This window comes from Hermetia illucens, chromosome 4, assembly GCF_905115235.1.
Source record: "Hermetia illucens chromosome 4, iHerIll2.2.curated.20191125, whole genome shotgun sequence".
NCBI lineage: Eukaryota > Metazoa > Arthropoda > Insecta > Diptera > Stratiomyidae > Hermetia > Hermetia illucens.
In genome coordinates this window covers 44,685,610-44,703,975 of record NC_051852.1, presented here as the reverse complement: position 1 = coordinate 44,703,975, position 18,366 = coordinate 44,685,610, and the positions used below count along the sequence as shown (strand labels likewise).

General features: G+C 39.3%; 2 protein-coding genes across 5 annotated transcripts in view; one reads left to right on the top strand and one right to left on the bottom strand.

Moving 5' to 3' along the window:
- Window positions 1-18,366, bottom strand: part of LOC119655439 (b(0,+)-type amino acid transporter 1) — a 177,987-nt gene that overhangs the window by 1,942 nt on the left and 157,679 nt on the right. For all 4 annotated transcript variants that reach the window (XR_005249911.1, XR_005249910.1, XR_005249909.1 and 1 more), the window contains exons 4-6: window positions 6,834-7,076; window positions 6,480-6,750; window positions 5,785-6,012 (exon numbers count right to left, since the gene is read on the bottom strand). Coding sequence is in view for 1 of the 4 variants with exons in the window: in XM_038061333.1 (XP_037917261.1) it covers window positions 5,785-6,012; window positions 6,480-6,750; window positions 6,834-7,076 (742 nt within the window). In the remaining 3 variants the exon portion in view is untranslated. The remainder of the gene's footprint in view (window positions 1-5,784; window positions 6,013-6,479; window positions 6,751-6,833; window positions 7,077-18,366) is intronic.
- Window positions 1-18,366, top strand: part of LOC119655441 (uncharacterized protein C1orf131 homolog) — a 27,145-nt gene extending 8,779 nt beyond the window's left edge. The window contains exon 3 of the mRNA XM_038061336.1: window positions 18,095-18,366. The gene's annotated coding sequence lies outside the window, so the exon portion shown is untranslated. The remainder of the gene's footprint in view (window positions 1-18,094) is intronic.

The following is an 18,366-nucleotide window of genomic DNA, read 5'->3' as shown; positions in this document are numbered from 1 at the left end:
GCTAACCAATATATCCGCACTATCTATTTTTTCTAGTTAATTATACCAAGGACTCCAAAGAGGAGGTTTGAACTAACAGATATAAAGTAGACACAGCGTCGAAACTAGACTTTCAGAAGCATTTTCATACTCGTTTCCGATAGATCCCCCACTGCTCAGCTATAGTATTTCAGCTTGCAAATTCTCTTGAATCCCTCGGGGTAAATAGCTTTAGCTTCCTTTAGGCGTATTCATCTATCGTTTTAAGCCAATTTTCAATCCCAAAGATATGACTATCACGCTGAACTTCTGAGCGCACCAACCCCATTCAGGTGGCAAATCGGTTCCCCGATAATAGTACGATTCTGAAAACAGGTGTCTACTTAAATACCAAAAACCTCTCCTGGTTCGGGTTTCATGTGATAACAATGACTATTAGAACACCCGCTTGTGGCTCCTTAATTCTTCAGGTCGAGATTGTTTCAGGTCCAACTCCCACAAGCCAACCGTTATCGAATGATGTCACCTATCAATCGTCAATACACAGAATCTTGGTCTGACTCTACCCTTTAGAGAATTTAATACAAAAAAAAAAACCAAGTTACTGAAGAAAACTGAACTGAACTGAAGTTCTAGTCAATACATCAATTATTTTCCTCAGTTCTCTCCACCCTCTCCTTGCGCTAAAATCTTCCACAGAGCGATAAAATCAATAATTAATCAGCACTGTAATGTTAACAACACTATCATAGGATCCTAGTTCATCAGCTGACCTGGCGACTTCAATAACTCTTTCTGATTTTTAAAAAGGATATTTTTTTGGAAGGGCCTCTCGTTAAGAATATCCGAAAACCAGTCTCTCTTATAAGTATATAAACCTAAGGGTTTGTATCTAAGAAGCTTTGGATAGCTTGCAATGAATGTTGAGTGCTAACATTGACCACATGTCCCCCCTAGAGTTGACTGCTGTTAACTGACAGGATAGAGTTAAAATTCAGATCGAATAGTGACATAGTGGCCGTTTAGGTATGCCAGTATCTAAGTGCAGCTACCAAAAAGTGTACGTCCACTCGTGTTTGCTTAACGATACCCTAGTTAGAGTATGAATTATATTGAGTGTAAATTCGCCCGTACTTTGGACCAAAGCTGGGCCAGAGGTAAACATATATGTCATGTTGTGTTCTGCGAATTATAAAAAGGACCACTTAACATCTGCGGCCGCTTTGGTCACGCTGCTCCCAGCGCAGAGGTAAGGCAGCGTCTACCTCTGCCCTAGTAAGAAACTGTAAAGCCGTCTTCGCCTAATATGTTTTAAAGCTTGGGCGCTAAGCCCTAAACGAGGGGTCCGTGGACCAAAAAAAGAGGGAATAAGTTGCTCCCCATTTGGTCCGGTCCGACATCAAGTGGATGCGTACTTAGGACCCCGCAATTCTTATAAAAATATATGAAAGAATGAAGTTATAATTCAGATTGGAAATTGATGTAGTGAGAATGTAGGACCGCCAGCATCTTGGCAAATGTTTCAGTGTAATGAGGCGTTGCTTGGGAGTGCTAACCAATACTGATATCTTTTCGATCGCAATATATATAAGGTGTTCTCTGTAGCTGAGGACGAACCACTATCTGGTTCTGAGCTGTGTTTTTTTCGTCAGGTTTCGAAAGCATATCTGTGTTGTAGTGGCTGTCATTATTACTGGCAGTGTAGAAATTCGTCACCATCATATAGAGCGAAAGAAACTCTTGTAAAATACAACAATGATTGGTTTTCGTAGTGCTTGTTTTTGGCTTCTCACCTGGAAATGCGAGTTAGGGAAATTATTGAGGGAGCAAGTTAAAGTGAAATTGTTTGTTTAATAACCATGTCCCTTGCCAGTTTTCTGGACATGAATTGAATTGAAACCCAACCAAAGGTTTTAAAAGTTATCTCTAAAATAGAGCTTCTGAGGACGGTTTCTTTGTGTAGCCGACGAACTTGAAACTTGCGCTGAAGAAAACCGAAGTAGTCATCCTGACAAAAAAAGGATCGCAACCATGCGTTCCATACCAATGGGGCGAGTTGATAATCGAGTCAAAACCAACGGTTAAGTACCTTAGATTGACGCTCGACTGAAAAATGTGCTTTCTCAAAGAAATACAAGTAGCAGCGGACAACACTACAGTTGGATTCTAACCTAAAATCGGCTAATGGCAAACAATAGAGGTCTTGCATCTAGCAGGTGACACCTTCTAATGAGTGCAGCGCACTCATTTCCACCGGGACACTGCGTTATCACGGGGATTTCTACCTAATTTTCGCCAAATATTACGTATCCCATTCATATTTCTCTTGCTATTTTTTGCCAGATTATTAGCTTTTGCAGAGTGTGTTCGATCCAGCCCCAATTCTATCTTCTAAATTGAACTGCTATCAGTTCTTCTTTTGAATCTTCTTATAGCCTTTGATACGATTTTGATCAGAATATCCTTATCATATTAGTCGCTTTGTCTACGGCGTGGTTACTTATTCTGTGTTCTGGATTCCTTCAAGTATTGCCTACAGGGTGTTAGCCGTAACATCGATAGTGATGGGCTCATGCACAGTTGATAAAGTTCTAGCTAGTTTTGGCTCTGAATATACCTTGCACCTATGGCCTGCTTGTTGTATTGCCTGAAAACCTTCGTCACTTCAGTAGTTTTATTCTCTTTTCCCTTGCACTTCGAGCTGTAAGATTTAAACTGGCAGCAATCGTTACATATCTTGCTAATTGGGAATATGTGGTTGCTATCGATATCTCCCTCAATCTGCGACTAAATTATGTGTTTGAGATTCACCCCTTGGTGGCGTAAATCATGTAAACCACATTTATGCGCCATCGTTCACGGTTCTCTGAAATGTGCTTCAATCTCCTCACATGATTTCCCGAGACGCCGGCACTCCTTCTCTACTGTCCTGCGCCAAGTGTTCTTGGGACGAACCACCCGTCGGCCATCATGGGAGGGTGGGTTCTGTTGCATGGCACAGTAAGCAATGGACTGGGAGTGAATGTGCCCTAATTAGTTTCTTGTTCGCCCATTTGCCATATGTTTCTCTGGAAAATGGTTCTACCTATTATTGGGCTGTGTTCTAAACATGCGTCAATGATGATGTTTTCCGCTGACGTTCACAATCACCAGATCGTGCGTTTTGATGATATTTCTAGCGCTATATGTTCCAATTTCTTGAGTGGGTGTACGTTAAGTTGTCCAATTAGGGTGGCTTTCTGTGTCCCAAAAGTCGTTGTTATGCTGGCCGTCTTTATTCGAAAATCCGTTTTAGTTTTTAAAATCATTTGCTATATTTCTAAGCAAGTGATTAGCCTCCAGTTACACGGTCCACTGTGCAGCAAATATGCTAATGTATGGCAACGGCGACCGGAATCTATCCTACATAGATTGTTCAGAGTTCAGAGCTTCTATTATATTATATTCCTGGTGAGAACTTGGTAGACCTTCTTCAATTGCTAAATGGAGATCAGCGTAAATGAAAAAAAAAAACATCGTTTGTACCTTAACCGATGGAAAGCTTCTGTTAAACTTCCAGGAACTCCCTACCGAAACGACGCAACCCTTCTTTGGGAAAATAATTTATTTTAACATGTTTATTCGATTCGATATTTCTAATCGGCCACTGCGATAGTTGCAAGAAAGAAGATCTTTTCATTAGACAGAAGGGGTCAAAGAAGCGTACAAGGGCACCAACAAAACACTGTCTTTTGCGTCAAGTTTTGATTTTATACGATCTGGCACTCTGTAGTATCCGCAGCTTTGCATTCGCATCTTTTCGTCGTGTGATGAGCTGATTAGAGATTCATTTTGTTGTATGCAGCATATTCCTTTTTCCTCCTACTTAAATTATTTCAATACCCTTTCTTTCAATTCCATATTCCCCACCCTGACATTCACTTATTTTAAAATGGTTCCTCAAAAATGATTATTTTTATTTTTACTTTTTACAATTCTATTTACAAATTCCTTATACCTTTTAACTTGCTCTAAAACCCCAAAATCCATTTAAATATTTTCAAGGTTAATATGGGTACTTTTTAACTTTTCAAAATTGATTATTAAAATTTGTTGTTACTGTTTTCATTCAGATATGTTCATGTTGCATATTATTCAATGCATTTCTAAGACTTATTTTTGGCTAAGGCGAGATTTAGCGCTTGCAAATGCTGGGATATAACGGTACTGTTATTGGGTAGATGTCAGCTCCATAAAGGACGACTGAGCCGCTGCTTTATCGGCAGAGTTAAATTGATTACAGTTAGGAGTAGCAGCGGGGACATGAATTTTCCGGACGGTCATCTGTTCGAAAGTGGCAGCCGATGAGGGTCCAATTTGTGGTTCTATTTTTGAAAAATTCTTACTCCAAGAAAATACACGCGTATCGGCTTTCCGTTTAGGAAATTAGATTAGGATATTCGTGTGGTGCATATACGTTTAAATTGAGTAATTCAGTTGGGCAGTGAATAAGTGCTAGATGATAGTAGGTTAATTTGGGAGGACCTGTGAACGTGAATTATTATCTCCTCCTTGACGATTATATCTAACTTTCTGTCATATTTTTTACAAACTGAAGGGTCTATTTAGATCGTTTATTCATTTACCCGGAAGTCAGTTGATTTAAGAAGGGCTTCTTCACAAAACACTTTCATGGAGCTCTGAGATTTCCGCCAAATTTTTGGGTTTCTGGAATAGCTCTCTCTTCTAGATCGACTCTGATAAAGCAGCCGTTACAACTTCCACTGCTTTTGGTCCAGATGCGAGTCAAACCGACCTGAACAGTGATACTCAGAAATCGATGAAATAGGACTTACCAGGATATCGATGAGGAAGCAATTATTTTATTATCTATTTGCCCATTAAATTTAAATTTCAATGAAAAAACGTATATTAAAGGACCCACAAAGTATTTTTTCTGGGCCGATTTTTTCCTCTACGGCTTCGGCATAGTAAACAAGAATGCCAAGGTCCACTTCCCTATTTAAATATTAGCTGGGAATCGAGTTAAATATTGAGCGAATAACAAGTTTGTGTATGAAATCCATGAAAACATCCGTGCGCTATTGAAATTCCCTATACATGGAAGAGAAGGCTGGCAAAACGTGGAGCTCTCTTCCCCGGACTTTCTGACTCTGAGTACACAATAACGATCTTCAAATCCCATGTTGAGAAGGAGCGGAGTTCAATCCCCAAACCCCTTTTTTGATCCTCAGGCTGTTCTGGAGGAGGTTAATTATCTATAATGACAATGCCGACTGGGGCCGAATAATTTGATCCCAAAAGTACTCTGATTTGGAAAAAAAATCAAAAATCAACAACTGAAAGCATTATTTGCTGCAATAAATATTTATGCGTCTTGAATGCTTGCTCAAATTAGCCACTTGTTGATGGCAGGTCTTATAATCAGCTTGTGACTTTGATCACTCAGTGAACATGTTTGAAATGCCAACAATGAAATACCTACATATATATGTATATCTGACTGACAACGAGCTGAAATATTCAACCTGAATTGGGGCCAATTAGTTTTTTTCGGAGTTTATGCAGTAATTTTGTCAAGTCGTATTATTTGGATCCATTCATGTTGCACTCATTTCATACCAACGAGATCATATTCCGAGAATGAAATCCAATCTTAAGACAGATAACAATGTTTAGGAAAGATTGTCTCACCGGGGTTTGTTATGTTTTGTTTTTATCCATGAATTTTTGGTGTCTGGTTAACTTGATTGAAATCAAACCCAAATATTATTTATTCAATTAAATTCCGACAAAAATCCTTACCTTCCAGCTGCAAACAAAGTTCCATTTGCACTTCCAAACGTACTAATTGTGACACTCAATGGCATCAGCCATGCCATAGCTCCCAGTATCCGATTACCAAATGTAACAGCAACAGCTTCAGATTCAACCATTTCGGTGGGTGACATTGCCGCCAGGTACGAGACATTAATCAACGCATAGCATAATGTAACGAGCGGGATACCGATTATAATTGACCTCGGAAGGTTTCTGAAAAAAGATGGAGACGAATGTAACTCATCAGACCCTGAAAGTGGACAATAGGTAATTTGCAGCATTCAAATTTAGCGCTAACGAATTATATTTATAGCATCCCCGCGCAGTCACATGGTGGGGACATGATGGTTCCGAATTCTATTAGCGCCGGGGAAATGGCAATGCATCAAAATTCGAAAGCAAAAAAGCTGCTCAGAATGGGTGCCAAAAAATCTGAAATTTGCTTTGTAACATGTGTTGAATGCTGATGTCAACATGTAAGCCATTATTAGCGAAATGTCGTCTGCACATCTGGTGATATCAAATTGAAAGAACTAATCGTTGCATGGATGCACAAATTGAAACGACTTATTTCCGGTTACATCATATTTGAATAATTGGCGGCCGCGATAACATTCCATGCACTTTCCTGGAAATCAGGCGGGCGACAATGCAAGGTCGTTCTATTGTCATATACTCACTTGCTGGGATTACGTATTTCCTCGGTTACATAATTCAAATTGTTCCAGCCGTCGTAGGCCCACAAGCCAGTGTAAAATGCTGTCGCGATAGCACCCAATGAAGGTGTCGGGCCAGTAAATGCATTCTGTAGATGTTGTGTGTTGCCTTGGAAGAGCTTATAAGCTCCACCACAAATAACTATCAAAACGGCTACTAATTTTGCAGCCGTGAATATATTTTGTACAGCCATGCCTAAATTCACACTGTAGCAATTTACAAACAGGATCATTACTGAAAGTACGGTTCAAGTGTATGCAATTAGTTGAATTCATGATAAAGTTGGGGGGATGAGGGCAATGGGGTAGGGAACTTACCTATTGCAACGAGTGCAACCATTTTCACCACCGCACTGGGCGGATCACATTCCGATACGAACGCTTCAACCGCGTATTGTGCGAATGATAAACATATTATTGCCATTTGCGATGGCTTCAGTACCAATGTCGATACCCATGAGAATAGGAAGGCTGGGGGTGCACCGAATGCATCCATAAAGTATGCATATTCGGCCCCCGACGATGTGTTCATTGTGCCCAATTCAGCGTACGCCAATGCACCTGAAAGGATAATGAGAACGTTTTGAGATTAAAAAATTTGATTTTGTGTAGAATAGTATAAATTTGTATTATTTTGTAAATGCGGATGTTTGCTTACTACTTGGGACATATTATGCGGACTTCACTTTATATAGTGGGAGCGCTCACATAAGTTTTGAATGTATTAACATAGAAATGACTGTTAGGGTATGTTTACCGGTGCCCATCTTCCAAAGAATGCGGCGATATTGTAGATAAGTGACTCGAGAGACATAAGAATACCTAAGCCCATTTGCATAAAGAATAGTGTCAGTAATGAATAAAATCATGTCTCCGGTTGGTAAAGATATAGAGAAAAGTGCTTGGGGATAATTGGTGCGCTACGTGGAGGAGGAAGAACCAGGTTAACCGTTGAATTTTTAATTCTGAAGTGGGGCAAATATTAAGGGAGAAGGAGAAGTTCTCCTTCTACAACTCCGATGAAAACTCGGTAGTCATTCCTCCTTAAAAAACTACGTCCCCCTAAAAAAGCGACATAACGGCCGCAAGTTTTCAGCAGAGCTAGACAGAAGCAACCTTCCTCTTCGTCATACAAATGTTCCTTACCCCATGGCTCCCCTAGCCCGGAGCTTGGAGATTTTAAGTTTAAGATGATATCAAAATACAACCCTTGAAGATGAAATAATATTATAAGGTACGCGTCCGAAAGAAAGGGTCTGCGGTTTCTCCTGCCACACTTTTCTGACTGCTTCCAAGGTTGGGGTTTAAAGTTAAATCCTATCGTGTTTACATAAAAACAGTTTTATTTTGCGGGGCTATATATTTTTTTTATATTTTTCAACGAGGGGGAGGAACTAATCGGTGCAATTATTCAACGGGGTTATTTGGGAGAATTTTCTTCTTTCTCCGGCATAACTCCCCTCTCACTCTTCTTCCTAAGGTATCGTTAACAATCCAAACTTCGCTATAATGCTAAAATCGCGGCATAAGTTGTTAACCACCAGTACGAATTGTCATTGCGTGCTCGAGGTGGACTTTTCCGTCTCCCTCTATAATATTTTTACCCCTCCGAAGATGGAGTTGAAAAATCAACCTTTACCATTGAACCTTGAGGGAGACTCAACCGGACATGGGTGATCTGTCTAATGTTGACCATTTTTAAGCACGTGAGAGACTCTGTTCAAAGGTAATATCCTTGAGAGAAGGGTTAAGGGCGGCTGGTTTTAATTAGTTTTTATATAAGACTTTCTGTCAAAACTAAATCGACCGATTTTTTGAGGCAATATAGTTGCAGGAGGATTGCATGTTTTGTGGATCGGTGGATATCAAATCCAAACTGGACCATGGGAATCTTCAATTTGTAGTGTGGGTTTAAATGCTTAAAAAAAGCGCGAACAACTTTTTTTGGAAAGAGTAGATCTTTTTTCCATAGGAAGAACACTATCATCGAGAATTTTTTCTTTGGTTTGATCTTAGCCTCTCTAGGTAAGACATATTCACGAAGAGCACTCCCGTTGATCCTTCTGGCAGGCATTGCCTGTAACTCCAGTGATAACGATATCTGTAATTCACTTGGGTTTGTTCATTTGTCTGTACTATCCGGGTTGTTCCTCGCTTATCACGATTGTTGTTCTAGGTGGGGTTGGGTTGTCCCTTTTTGCGTAGTTCTATTTAGTGTTGTTAAATCGCTTTTAGACCCCATGTGATGTGGTTTCCACCGTCTTTTAAAGTGGTACATTGCTGGTGTTTCTGGTTATTCTGGAGACATTTACTTTGTGTTACTTTCATGGTTTGGTTATTTGTGTTTTTAAATGCATTGGTATAGTCATGTATAAGATAATCACAGTGTCTAATTATCTGCGCCCAGATGGATTTTCTATCTGCTGCAGGACATTGAATGTCAAATTTCGTATTTTCAATAAAGGTTACTTATTTTAAAATGCTGTCGTCTTTGAAAAATCAGCTAGACGTTTGAGCTCTTTAAATAATGATTGCCGAGAATGAAGTTGCTGGTAGCTGCTACAGTGAGAAATGATGCGGTCATGCTAGGATAGTGCCTTTTCTAGCCAAGAAAACCTTATTATTATTATTTTGTTAAGGGAAGTTGCACCGCGTCCTTAAAGAACTATTGTGCCCATTTTACTGGTTATAGTCTACTTATTAACTATAGTATGTCAAGCAGGCCTATAACCGTCAGGAATCTTAATATATTCCCTAGTTCCGAGCATTTCATTTATATATATTTATTTGGAATTAAGTATTCTCCTAGGTGCCTTGACCTATTTCGCATAAGTGCCGGACACTATTCCAGAACGTGTGTGAAGATTTCGACACACTCCGCATAGAACTTGCAGGCACTGCCCGTAGATATTCATAGCTTCCTTAGATTATAGTTTAGTTGGCAGTGACCATTGAGTATTCCCACTAAAATTTGGAGGTTCTTCTTGGTGAGGTTTAAACAGTCTTTTGTGCGCTTAGGTTGGTGTCCTCCCATAAGCACCCTGGCTTGTTCCATTCCTGGTAGACTCGCCTAGTATAGTTCCCTCAGCCATTCTTCTTCATTATCTAATATCGTAGCTAGGTTCTGGGCCGCTATCCCTGCTCTTTTCCCGCATTGTCTTCCAAGTCTTATTGAAGATACAGTTGATTATAAGACGAATGAGCATTTTAGTTGTTTCGACTTTCAGATCGGGGGCGATAAATCAAGGTCTGCTAGTGATTTGGTGGAAGATTTTGGTAGGGTATTTTCCTTCTGTGCCAAGAATGTTGTATATTCCCTATTGTAGTTGAGACAGTTGACAAAGCAATTCAAAGTCGAACGCCTATGAGCAACCTGGATTTGAACCCGCAGTGAAGAAATCGCGAAGCTGACGCTTAGCCATCGCATCGTACCGAATGAGGTAGAATCCAGATTTAGGGAGCTGTGGCTTTTCTTGTCTGCAGTCAATGAGATGGGATTGGGAAGAGGCGAAAGGTTTTATAGGCTAGTTGTTTTCCACCATCCTATTGCGGTCTTCAGGTTTTAAAATTATTTTTGGTATAAAATGAGGATTTCTGGACTTCTAACTGGAGACACGGATGTAATTTGATCAATATGGCTTAGAAGGATGATGTTTTATATGTTCGGAGCTGACTTTACATCTCTAGTTGTTTTATTTGTTGCCTTTCACCCCTTGCGTCATCGCTTGCAGTTACTTGAAATGCGCTTCAGCTTCCCCACGATTTCCTGAGACGCTCGCACTCGTTCTCTACTGCTGGAGCGACCCACTCGTCGGCCATCTTAGAAGAGTGGATTCCACTGCATGCAGTTGTTTGGTAATAGATGAAATGGATGTCAGGCAAAGGATATGGTGACTACTACTGATATCACCAGTGTGGGCTCATTCGCTAAATTTTGTTGGACGGGGGAAGCGAACTTCTTTTATAAATGAAGCAGATATAAGGAACCTGAATGCAGGACGAGGGTTGAATGGGTTAATGAATTTTGCCCAAAACGGTCCTTTGCGCATAGTTCTACACCAGAGTGCTCCATGTTGTCCTATGTTCATCCCAGGCCGTTGACTAGGGTTAGTCCAGGAATCGAAAAATGGATTTGAGTGTTGTTTGTAAGATTGCAAGATAGAGACAGCGAAGTTGACTACCTCTGATAAGTGGAGTCACGAAGTAATTTAGTAAAAGTTAGATGGGAGTGGTGTTTTGCTCGTTTTCTCTGATGATGAGGATGAGGACTGGATGAGGACATGGTTGGGCTCTAGTGAATGTTATTCATGTTGATCGAGAGGCTCTTTTAATGGATGTGATAGTCTGGGCCTATTTTGCTTCAATAGAATTGTTTGTGCCACTTACAGTTGCCAATGTGTGCTAGTGCGACATTTGTCCCATTTACTTAAAATCGTGAAAGCTTGTTGATTTCATTGAGAAATATGCTGACACTAGTGGAAAGGAGGAGGTATAAAGATGCAATCGTTATGTTTAATTGGAGGTTTTTGAGCAAGCAATGTGGTCCATTGGATTGGGCAATTTTCGAAATTGTATGTTCCTTTTAGGAGCATTGTTTGCACCCTCAAAAAGATCTTATACAATATTAGGGATGGAATTGACATCGAAAATATTATTCTTGGTGTTTTGCTTTTCAAGGTTGAGAATTTTTGCAAGTAGTACTGATCCATGTGGTCGACGTAGTATTTCATAAACAGTTTATTCCGTCAAAAAACTTTGAATGTTCTGTTGTAGGAACATCACCATAATTCTAAATAATGCTTGAGAAGTCGATTACTAAACTGTTTAGCCGAAATGGTGGAGCGTTGCTTGACCACTGCGTTGAAAGAGCGGGGGCTGAGGGTTCTCCTCGACTTTTTCTTGGCGAAAGAAGGAAAAGCTGAGTTCTTATAGAATATTTTCCTATTATTATATTCCGAAGAGTTTATTGGAGTTCTCCAATTGTTATTTTTTATTGCCACCATTTTGTTATGTTCGAATTAAATGAGTTACTTGTGACATGTTTTGTCTGTGGTTTGGCGATCAGAGTTTTTGCAGAGGATTGAGTTTTGGGTTTCACATATTCGTCATATGAAATTTTTAAATATTTTTTTTTGTATAACTGTGAATAGGTTGGTAAAATTATTCCGTCTAATAACATCATTGAATGACCCAGTCTGTTATTCAAATTATGTGATACTCAGCCATTATGCTTTTCCGGGGTAACACCCTTCACCATACAGTCGATGAAAGGAATTGTTCCTCTCCTTTACGACATTTTTTTTTCTTATTTCTTCCTGATGAGAACTTTTGGTCACCAAAACCAAGCATGACTTTTTGAAAATACACTAGTCATATTTAACGATTTGGATGTTTTTTTCTGTATAAGAAACTTGGGTCATAGGGGCTAATATGTGGCCTTTGAAATCCTGTGTGCGATTGTTGCAGTGAGGAATACTGATCCACCCCTCTGTATCCGCATACCGTAGATATTGCTAACAGATCTATAATCCAAAATGGCAGCCAGGGCTTGGTTTACTTCTCCACTTATTGATAAACTAAACTATTCATCTAGCGCTTCGACACTAACTACTACTCAGCAACGAATAAATCATTTATTGGGAAACAAATTGAAAACTAGCAAAAATGTATAATAGAGACTCCAAAAAGATTTTAATTGTGGCTAGAAACTATCTGTCTTCCAAGTTTGTAATGTACTTGTCTAGAAAAGTGTAGTCAGTCTAACTAGGATTGGCTATTTTTTTAATCTTTTGGTTTAATACTTGAAAAATAGTGAGCATTCCATTTTTTTTTCATTTTTTCACACTTCATACTCTGAAAGTCGCAAAAACGAACACAAAAATCCATGATCAATGGGGTTTTAGTGGGGTCAGGGGTCTAGAGGCTGACGTTTAATCAACTCGACTATTGCATCGTCGAAATTGATAACCATACAAATTGATCGCTTTGTTGTGCACCACTACAATCAACACCATTAAAGAGGCAAATATGTATATTTCATGTCATACTAGAATCATGCTAGCTGAATAGATAGAATACTGAGATAAAATGAAGAGAACGGGCAGAAATCACAGCAAGATCATTTGAAGGATCCAAAACCAAAGAGTTCGTATGATGTATGGTTGAAAAGACGAAAAATAATTAGCGTCATAAGATAGAAAGCATATACAAATCTTTCAAACCATCAGATCATCTAATTTTAAGGTAGGTTAACTTTTAGGTTAGGCTAGATTAATAGATTAGATGGAGCTGCACTTTCAAGCGCCTAGGCCTTTAGTTAGGCTCGTTGTATTGTCCCCTAAAATCCTCTATAAAATGGGCTCTTGCCTGGGATGTTTGCAGGCTGATTTTCAATGAGGCTGTGGAAAGATAAACACAAACATCCGTAATCAAGTGGGATTTGAACCCGGAACAAAAGGATCGAAAGACAAACACTCAATAAACTCGGCCATATCACCGTCTCATCTCATGTTCTTTTAATAATTTATTCCCTCCCTAAATCAATCTTCTTCTTTGCTTTTTTCATTATATATACTATCTTCGTATTTCAATGGAGAATAGAAAATTATATTCATAATCTACATAGACAGATCTAAGGAAAAAGTTCCGTTTATACATTTTTGCAAATTCAAAGACTTCTGAGGAATTTGAGCTGACTACATTCATCCGAAGTTCAGTATATAATTTTCGGGATAATCTTCAAGCGACTTCCAGGTCAAATATTTTAGTACTCTTATATAAATTTTACCTAAACCGTTCCTACCGTAAAATTTATTATGCACTTTGAACTCCTCTAGGAATTACAAGAAAAACGGACATACCACGGTCGACTATATTTTAAACATTCTAAAAGAGCGAAACATCTGCGGGCCCTAATGGACAGAGAACGAAAAGCATTAGGAAACCTGCAAACGTATTTCGCACATAAACACCAAAAGCGAATAAAGAATTAAATTAAATTGTAGCCTAGCGAGCAGTTTTTCACAGTGCTTTTTTCAGTTCCGAAATTGAAAATGAGGGAGGCAAGTATCTCTCCATGGGATGTAAAACATGGTTTAAAGGTCACCTTTACATTAGGATGATGAATTGGGCGTTGGGGGCGAATGGATGAAAGCCCGAGTTATTGCAGGAAGAATTTCGATTGATGGGAGATCTCTGGAAATGCTTGATTTGTTTAGTTCATGGTAGTGGGGCGGGAGAGATTTTTACAAGTTTTCAAAAAATTGTGTATCATGATAAGTTTCTTAAGACGACATAATTAAATGAGAGTGAAAAGTGGACGAAAGGAAAAGAGGAAACGAATTGGGATCGTTCGTGCGCTTATGTAGTTGATTTGATTGTGAAAAATCATCTATGGCAGTTGTTTGCTTCCAAGGCTATATAGAATGTTACATCTCTATTTTGGCACTTAGCTAAGCGTAAGTGCTTTAATCTACACCGTATTTTTCGAGATGAACATTCACTTTCCTTTCAACTTCCTTTGAAGTGAATATTTGATAGCTCTTGTCAACCGTCATTTCCCAGTTCGAACAAAAGGTTGCGTATCTGTTTCGTTATTTGCTATCAGTTGAAATTTCTACTAATAACTGAAGGCATTGATAACTTGTCCTTTGTCTGAAGATATTTGCGCGAACTAAAACCATCTAAGCTATCATAAGCAACTTTGAAGTCAAAATGTTCAATTGAGGAAGAGAACGGTCGAGGAGAACTCGAACGCGTTTAATTCCATGATAGGATCCATCTAATATAAACTCAGAAAAGTGGAGGTGGCCAGAAGCGTGCTGTCTTGGGCGTCAGCAATGGAAGAGAAAAGAAAAGATATATAGCTAAAATGCGGTAGTCCCTTTCTGATATGTAATACCTTATGCTAGTTCTACTGGGTAGGGGTGGGTGCAGTGCTTGGTTTTAGTGAGTAGAAGCCCCACTATCTTCGTCAGTGTTGCTTGGAGGTTTCCCCAGTTACAAAAAAACCCTTTGCGTGAACAGTAATTTGATTTTACGAAGGTGGGGTGGGGTGAGGTATCCCATATAATTGGTCTCTCTCTGCAACGTAATTCTCCTTGGAATAATCCCAAATACATTGTCAAAGAGTTGACCATCCTTGCAGCGTCCCAATTTCGTGTATGTGCTGGCTTGTGGAAGTTCGTTCCAATCCATGAGATGTATACCATTATCGATAAATCTTGGAAACTAAATTCACCACCATGCAGCACTTGCCAACGGTCATCGCATCTTAAAACAAATTCACGGGCATTGCTTCCGCATTGAACCTAAAACAGGTATGTCGAAACCTGCACTCTTGTTTCGATCATTCGCTAGCCTGATAAACTGGATCACTCGCTAGCTTGATGAACTGGAGACGAACGAGCCTCTAACATCTTTCCCATAGTACAATGGTCAGTTTTTGGGGCTAAATCCGTCTACTCCACTGATTGAGAAATACTTTTATCATTTACGATTCAAATATGTTTATGACTCATTCTTAATTTTACCAGCAAACTTGAGAGTTTACCTCGGGATTAAACCCTTGGTGTTTCCAATACCTATGCAGACCTTCCAAAGTCCCTTCATTGTAACCCCAGGAATCGAGATATGTGTTCGCTGAAATGTTTCTTCTTCCTGCTGTGAATAAAGAATTAGAATAATTTTCACCTGGTTCAGTTTTCTTTAGTGAAAAGTCTTTTTTTCTCCGTCGCTATTTCGTTTCCCCGCTTATCTCACCTAGCTTATTTTAAGGAAGTGTTACTTGCCTTTCGGCATAACATTGTCATTCGAAGCTTGGACATTTATCTTGTCTGGTGCCCTAATATCGGAAAACTGAATGCCCGTCTTCAAAGCCTGGATGTCTTGATGAACATTTCGTCTCCTCTTCATGAAGTTATGCAGTTCAATTATTTCTTTCCTGCGTGAAAAAACACTGCTCCTATTTGCTCCTTTCTACCTTCGTGTTTTGTAGCAAAAAAAGTTAGCATATATCCGGGGGTCAACCATATTTCTTGACAAGTGCCGTAACGAATCTCCACTGTAGAAGGCATCGTTGCTACCGTGTTGCTCATTACGTTCGGGCCCTTCTCGCTGCTAAGAAAATAGAACTCGACCGGTGGAGAAGCCGGATGGCAGAGGGTTCCTTGAACTGACAGTTCCTCTTCCTCCTATCCCCTCCCGTTGGTGAAAGGAATTCCCTGATTTGAAGGCTCTGCAAGGGAGAGTTCGGGGACTAGCCCGAAGTAATGTGACAAACGGTTCCGGGCTAGCTCTCTGACGAAGGGGGGGGGGGGGTGTTTAGTTGGTAGTCCGACGATGTACTGAATTGGGAGTCCAACACTGTGTGCGTAAATGCATTCACCTAACCTTCCCTCCAAAAAAAAGGCTAAAATGTGGTTGATGTGCCATGTTGCAAGTCACAATTGCTTATCGCTTTGATTTAATAAGTATTAGAATCTTCCACCTACCCCTGTGTAAGTCAATTCTTAGTTTTCCGGATGGACGACAAAGGAGGATTTAGAAAAACCTGTGTTCCTCGTATACCAGTTTTGCTGGTATGCTACGAAAATCCTTCCTCTTTGGAACTTTATTTTCTTTTTTACATGAGATATCCGTAAAGAATCCCCCGTACGGGGGGAGGGGCACCAAAGGGCAACATTCTCAGCAGCAAGTAGTGAAGCATTTATCGAGAGATGTCTGCTAAATAAATTAAGGCTTACAGACTTGATAATATTGTTAGACAGGACATTGCACGAGCGAAGGTGCTGAATGTGGAAATTTCGTTCAAGTATTGAAGCCGACCTTAACGCTCCAACTTCCACACTGAGCATTTTCTCGTGAATTTTTCCCGAACAAGTGGGGCAATAGAAGTCCCTGCTGGTTCGGCAATTTATGCCCAGCCTGACTTGGTATCTAATGGAAATCATGCAGTATTCCATAAAACAAAGGAACGAGTATCAAGCAGTATACCCATTTTATGTTGATAACTCATGACGGTTTATCCAGCTGCTTCGTTTTAGGTATATGTATAAATACATATTATTTAGGGGCTCAGGAATTCCTAAAAGTTATTGATAGCAAACCAGAAGTGATGATGGGGCCATACAAACATGGGATTGTATCGGTTACATGCAGAAATGACTGGGGAAAAGCCCCTTGTAGATAATTGATGCCCTTCAGAAGTATTATGGATTGGAAATCCGAAGAAAAGAGAAAGGTGGTATGCGCTATATATTATGACCTGATATCAGAAGATGAGAAGCTACATCAATTTGAGAAAACTGATGGTGATGATGCTAATGTATGATGTCTACGCCCTAAAATTCTCTCGATTCTGATATGTTTTTAAAGAAAGTGCGTTATTATTTTTGTAAATTTACTTGAATTTTTTTTCTTCCTTCGAATCATTAAATCTAACAATAATATGCGCCATAGTATGAGGCACGATACTGGAAAGTTTGATAGAAATCCCACTATTATTAACAAATCTCGAAAATTTATTGAAACTGAAGGAGGGAGCTATGATATATTCGTGGGAATGAGCGCGGCTCCATTAGTCGATCATTTCTTCCCTTTTTGTGCTACATTTTGAAGCAAGTCCTAGAGAAACGCAGCTTTTTGCATCATATGCAGAAATGTAAAATCAAATCAAAAAGTTTACATCATCTTTTCAACCGCTTATTATTTTCAGTTTCATCTAACATATTTAACCAAATCTTATATGAAACCTCACAAACACCGATATCGACGCTGTGGTGGCTACATAAATATCCTTGAAAAGTATCAGCCACATACCAACTCTTTAGTTGCTGAAGTAAGTTGTCTAGGGATTGAAATCAGCAAGGAAAATTTCCTTCGCTCAATTCCCTGAAATATCGACTGACATTCCCACGCACAATACGTTCCATCGCGAAAATAAAACGACCCACGCCGTAATATCTATTATGCATGGAAATGTTGTATAAGTCAATTATTACACGAGAGCCACACCCGTTTTTCCTAGCTCGTTTGCATCACGATGTATACTATAGACAAGTGTGAATGGACAATCTGTCGGGATGCACTTAGGTGTTAAGGGGTTTGTATAATCCTGTTAGGCAATTTTTCAATTTTACCCAAAAGTTGACCGCTCGGGCTTATAATGACTAACTTTTAAGGCTCATTTCAACGGCTATAAAGCTCCTTTATTGGGTTGAACATGTACGTCTAACTGGAAGGCGAGAGCACATTAAGTCTCTGAGCCATTGAACGAGGAGAATTCTAGACTAAACAGTGTTTACTCTAAACTGTTTATTTATCTCCAGATTTGCGTATCGTGTCGACCTATCAATCTTTTACTAAAATTCATCTTAACGCTGGCGATTTTGCTTGGCATTCACCTAGTTTTGTAAGGATCTTTTCTGCATTTATTTCATTGATAGTTAAGAACTCCCAAGAGAATTTTAAATCCCACTAATTAATCATTTAGTTAAATACTTTTCACAGACACATTTGTATTTATATGCTTTATCCTTGAATTTTTTACTAATATATCTTTTATTTTTATCTCATTGTAGAAAATAATCGGATAACCCATAAAAACTCGTGACTGGCGTTCAAGCCTACCTAACGCATCCGCACATTTTATGAATGTTTACGTGTTTGATCATTCCGTCTCCATTTCCAAAATTTGTGAATTCCACTTTCGTATTTTGTGAGCTAAGAATAGATCCTGCGGTTAAATAAATATCTTTTAATAATCTGAAATACGTCGTGATAGACTAAGTGAAAGATGAAAGGCGTAACCGTCCAAATTTGCATGTATTGGCATGGGAAGTACATAAACACA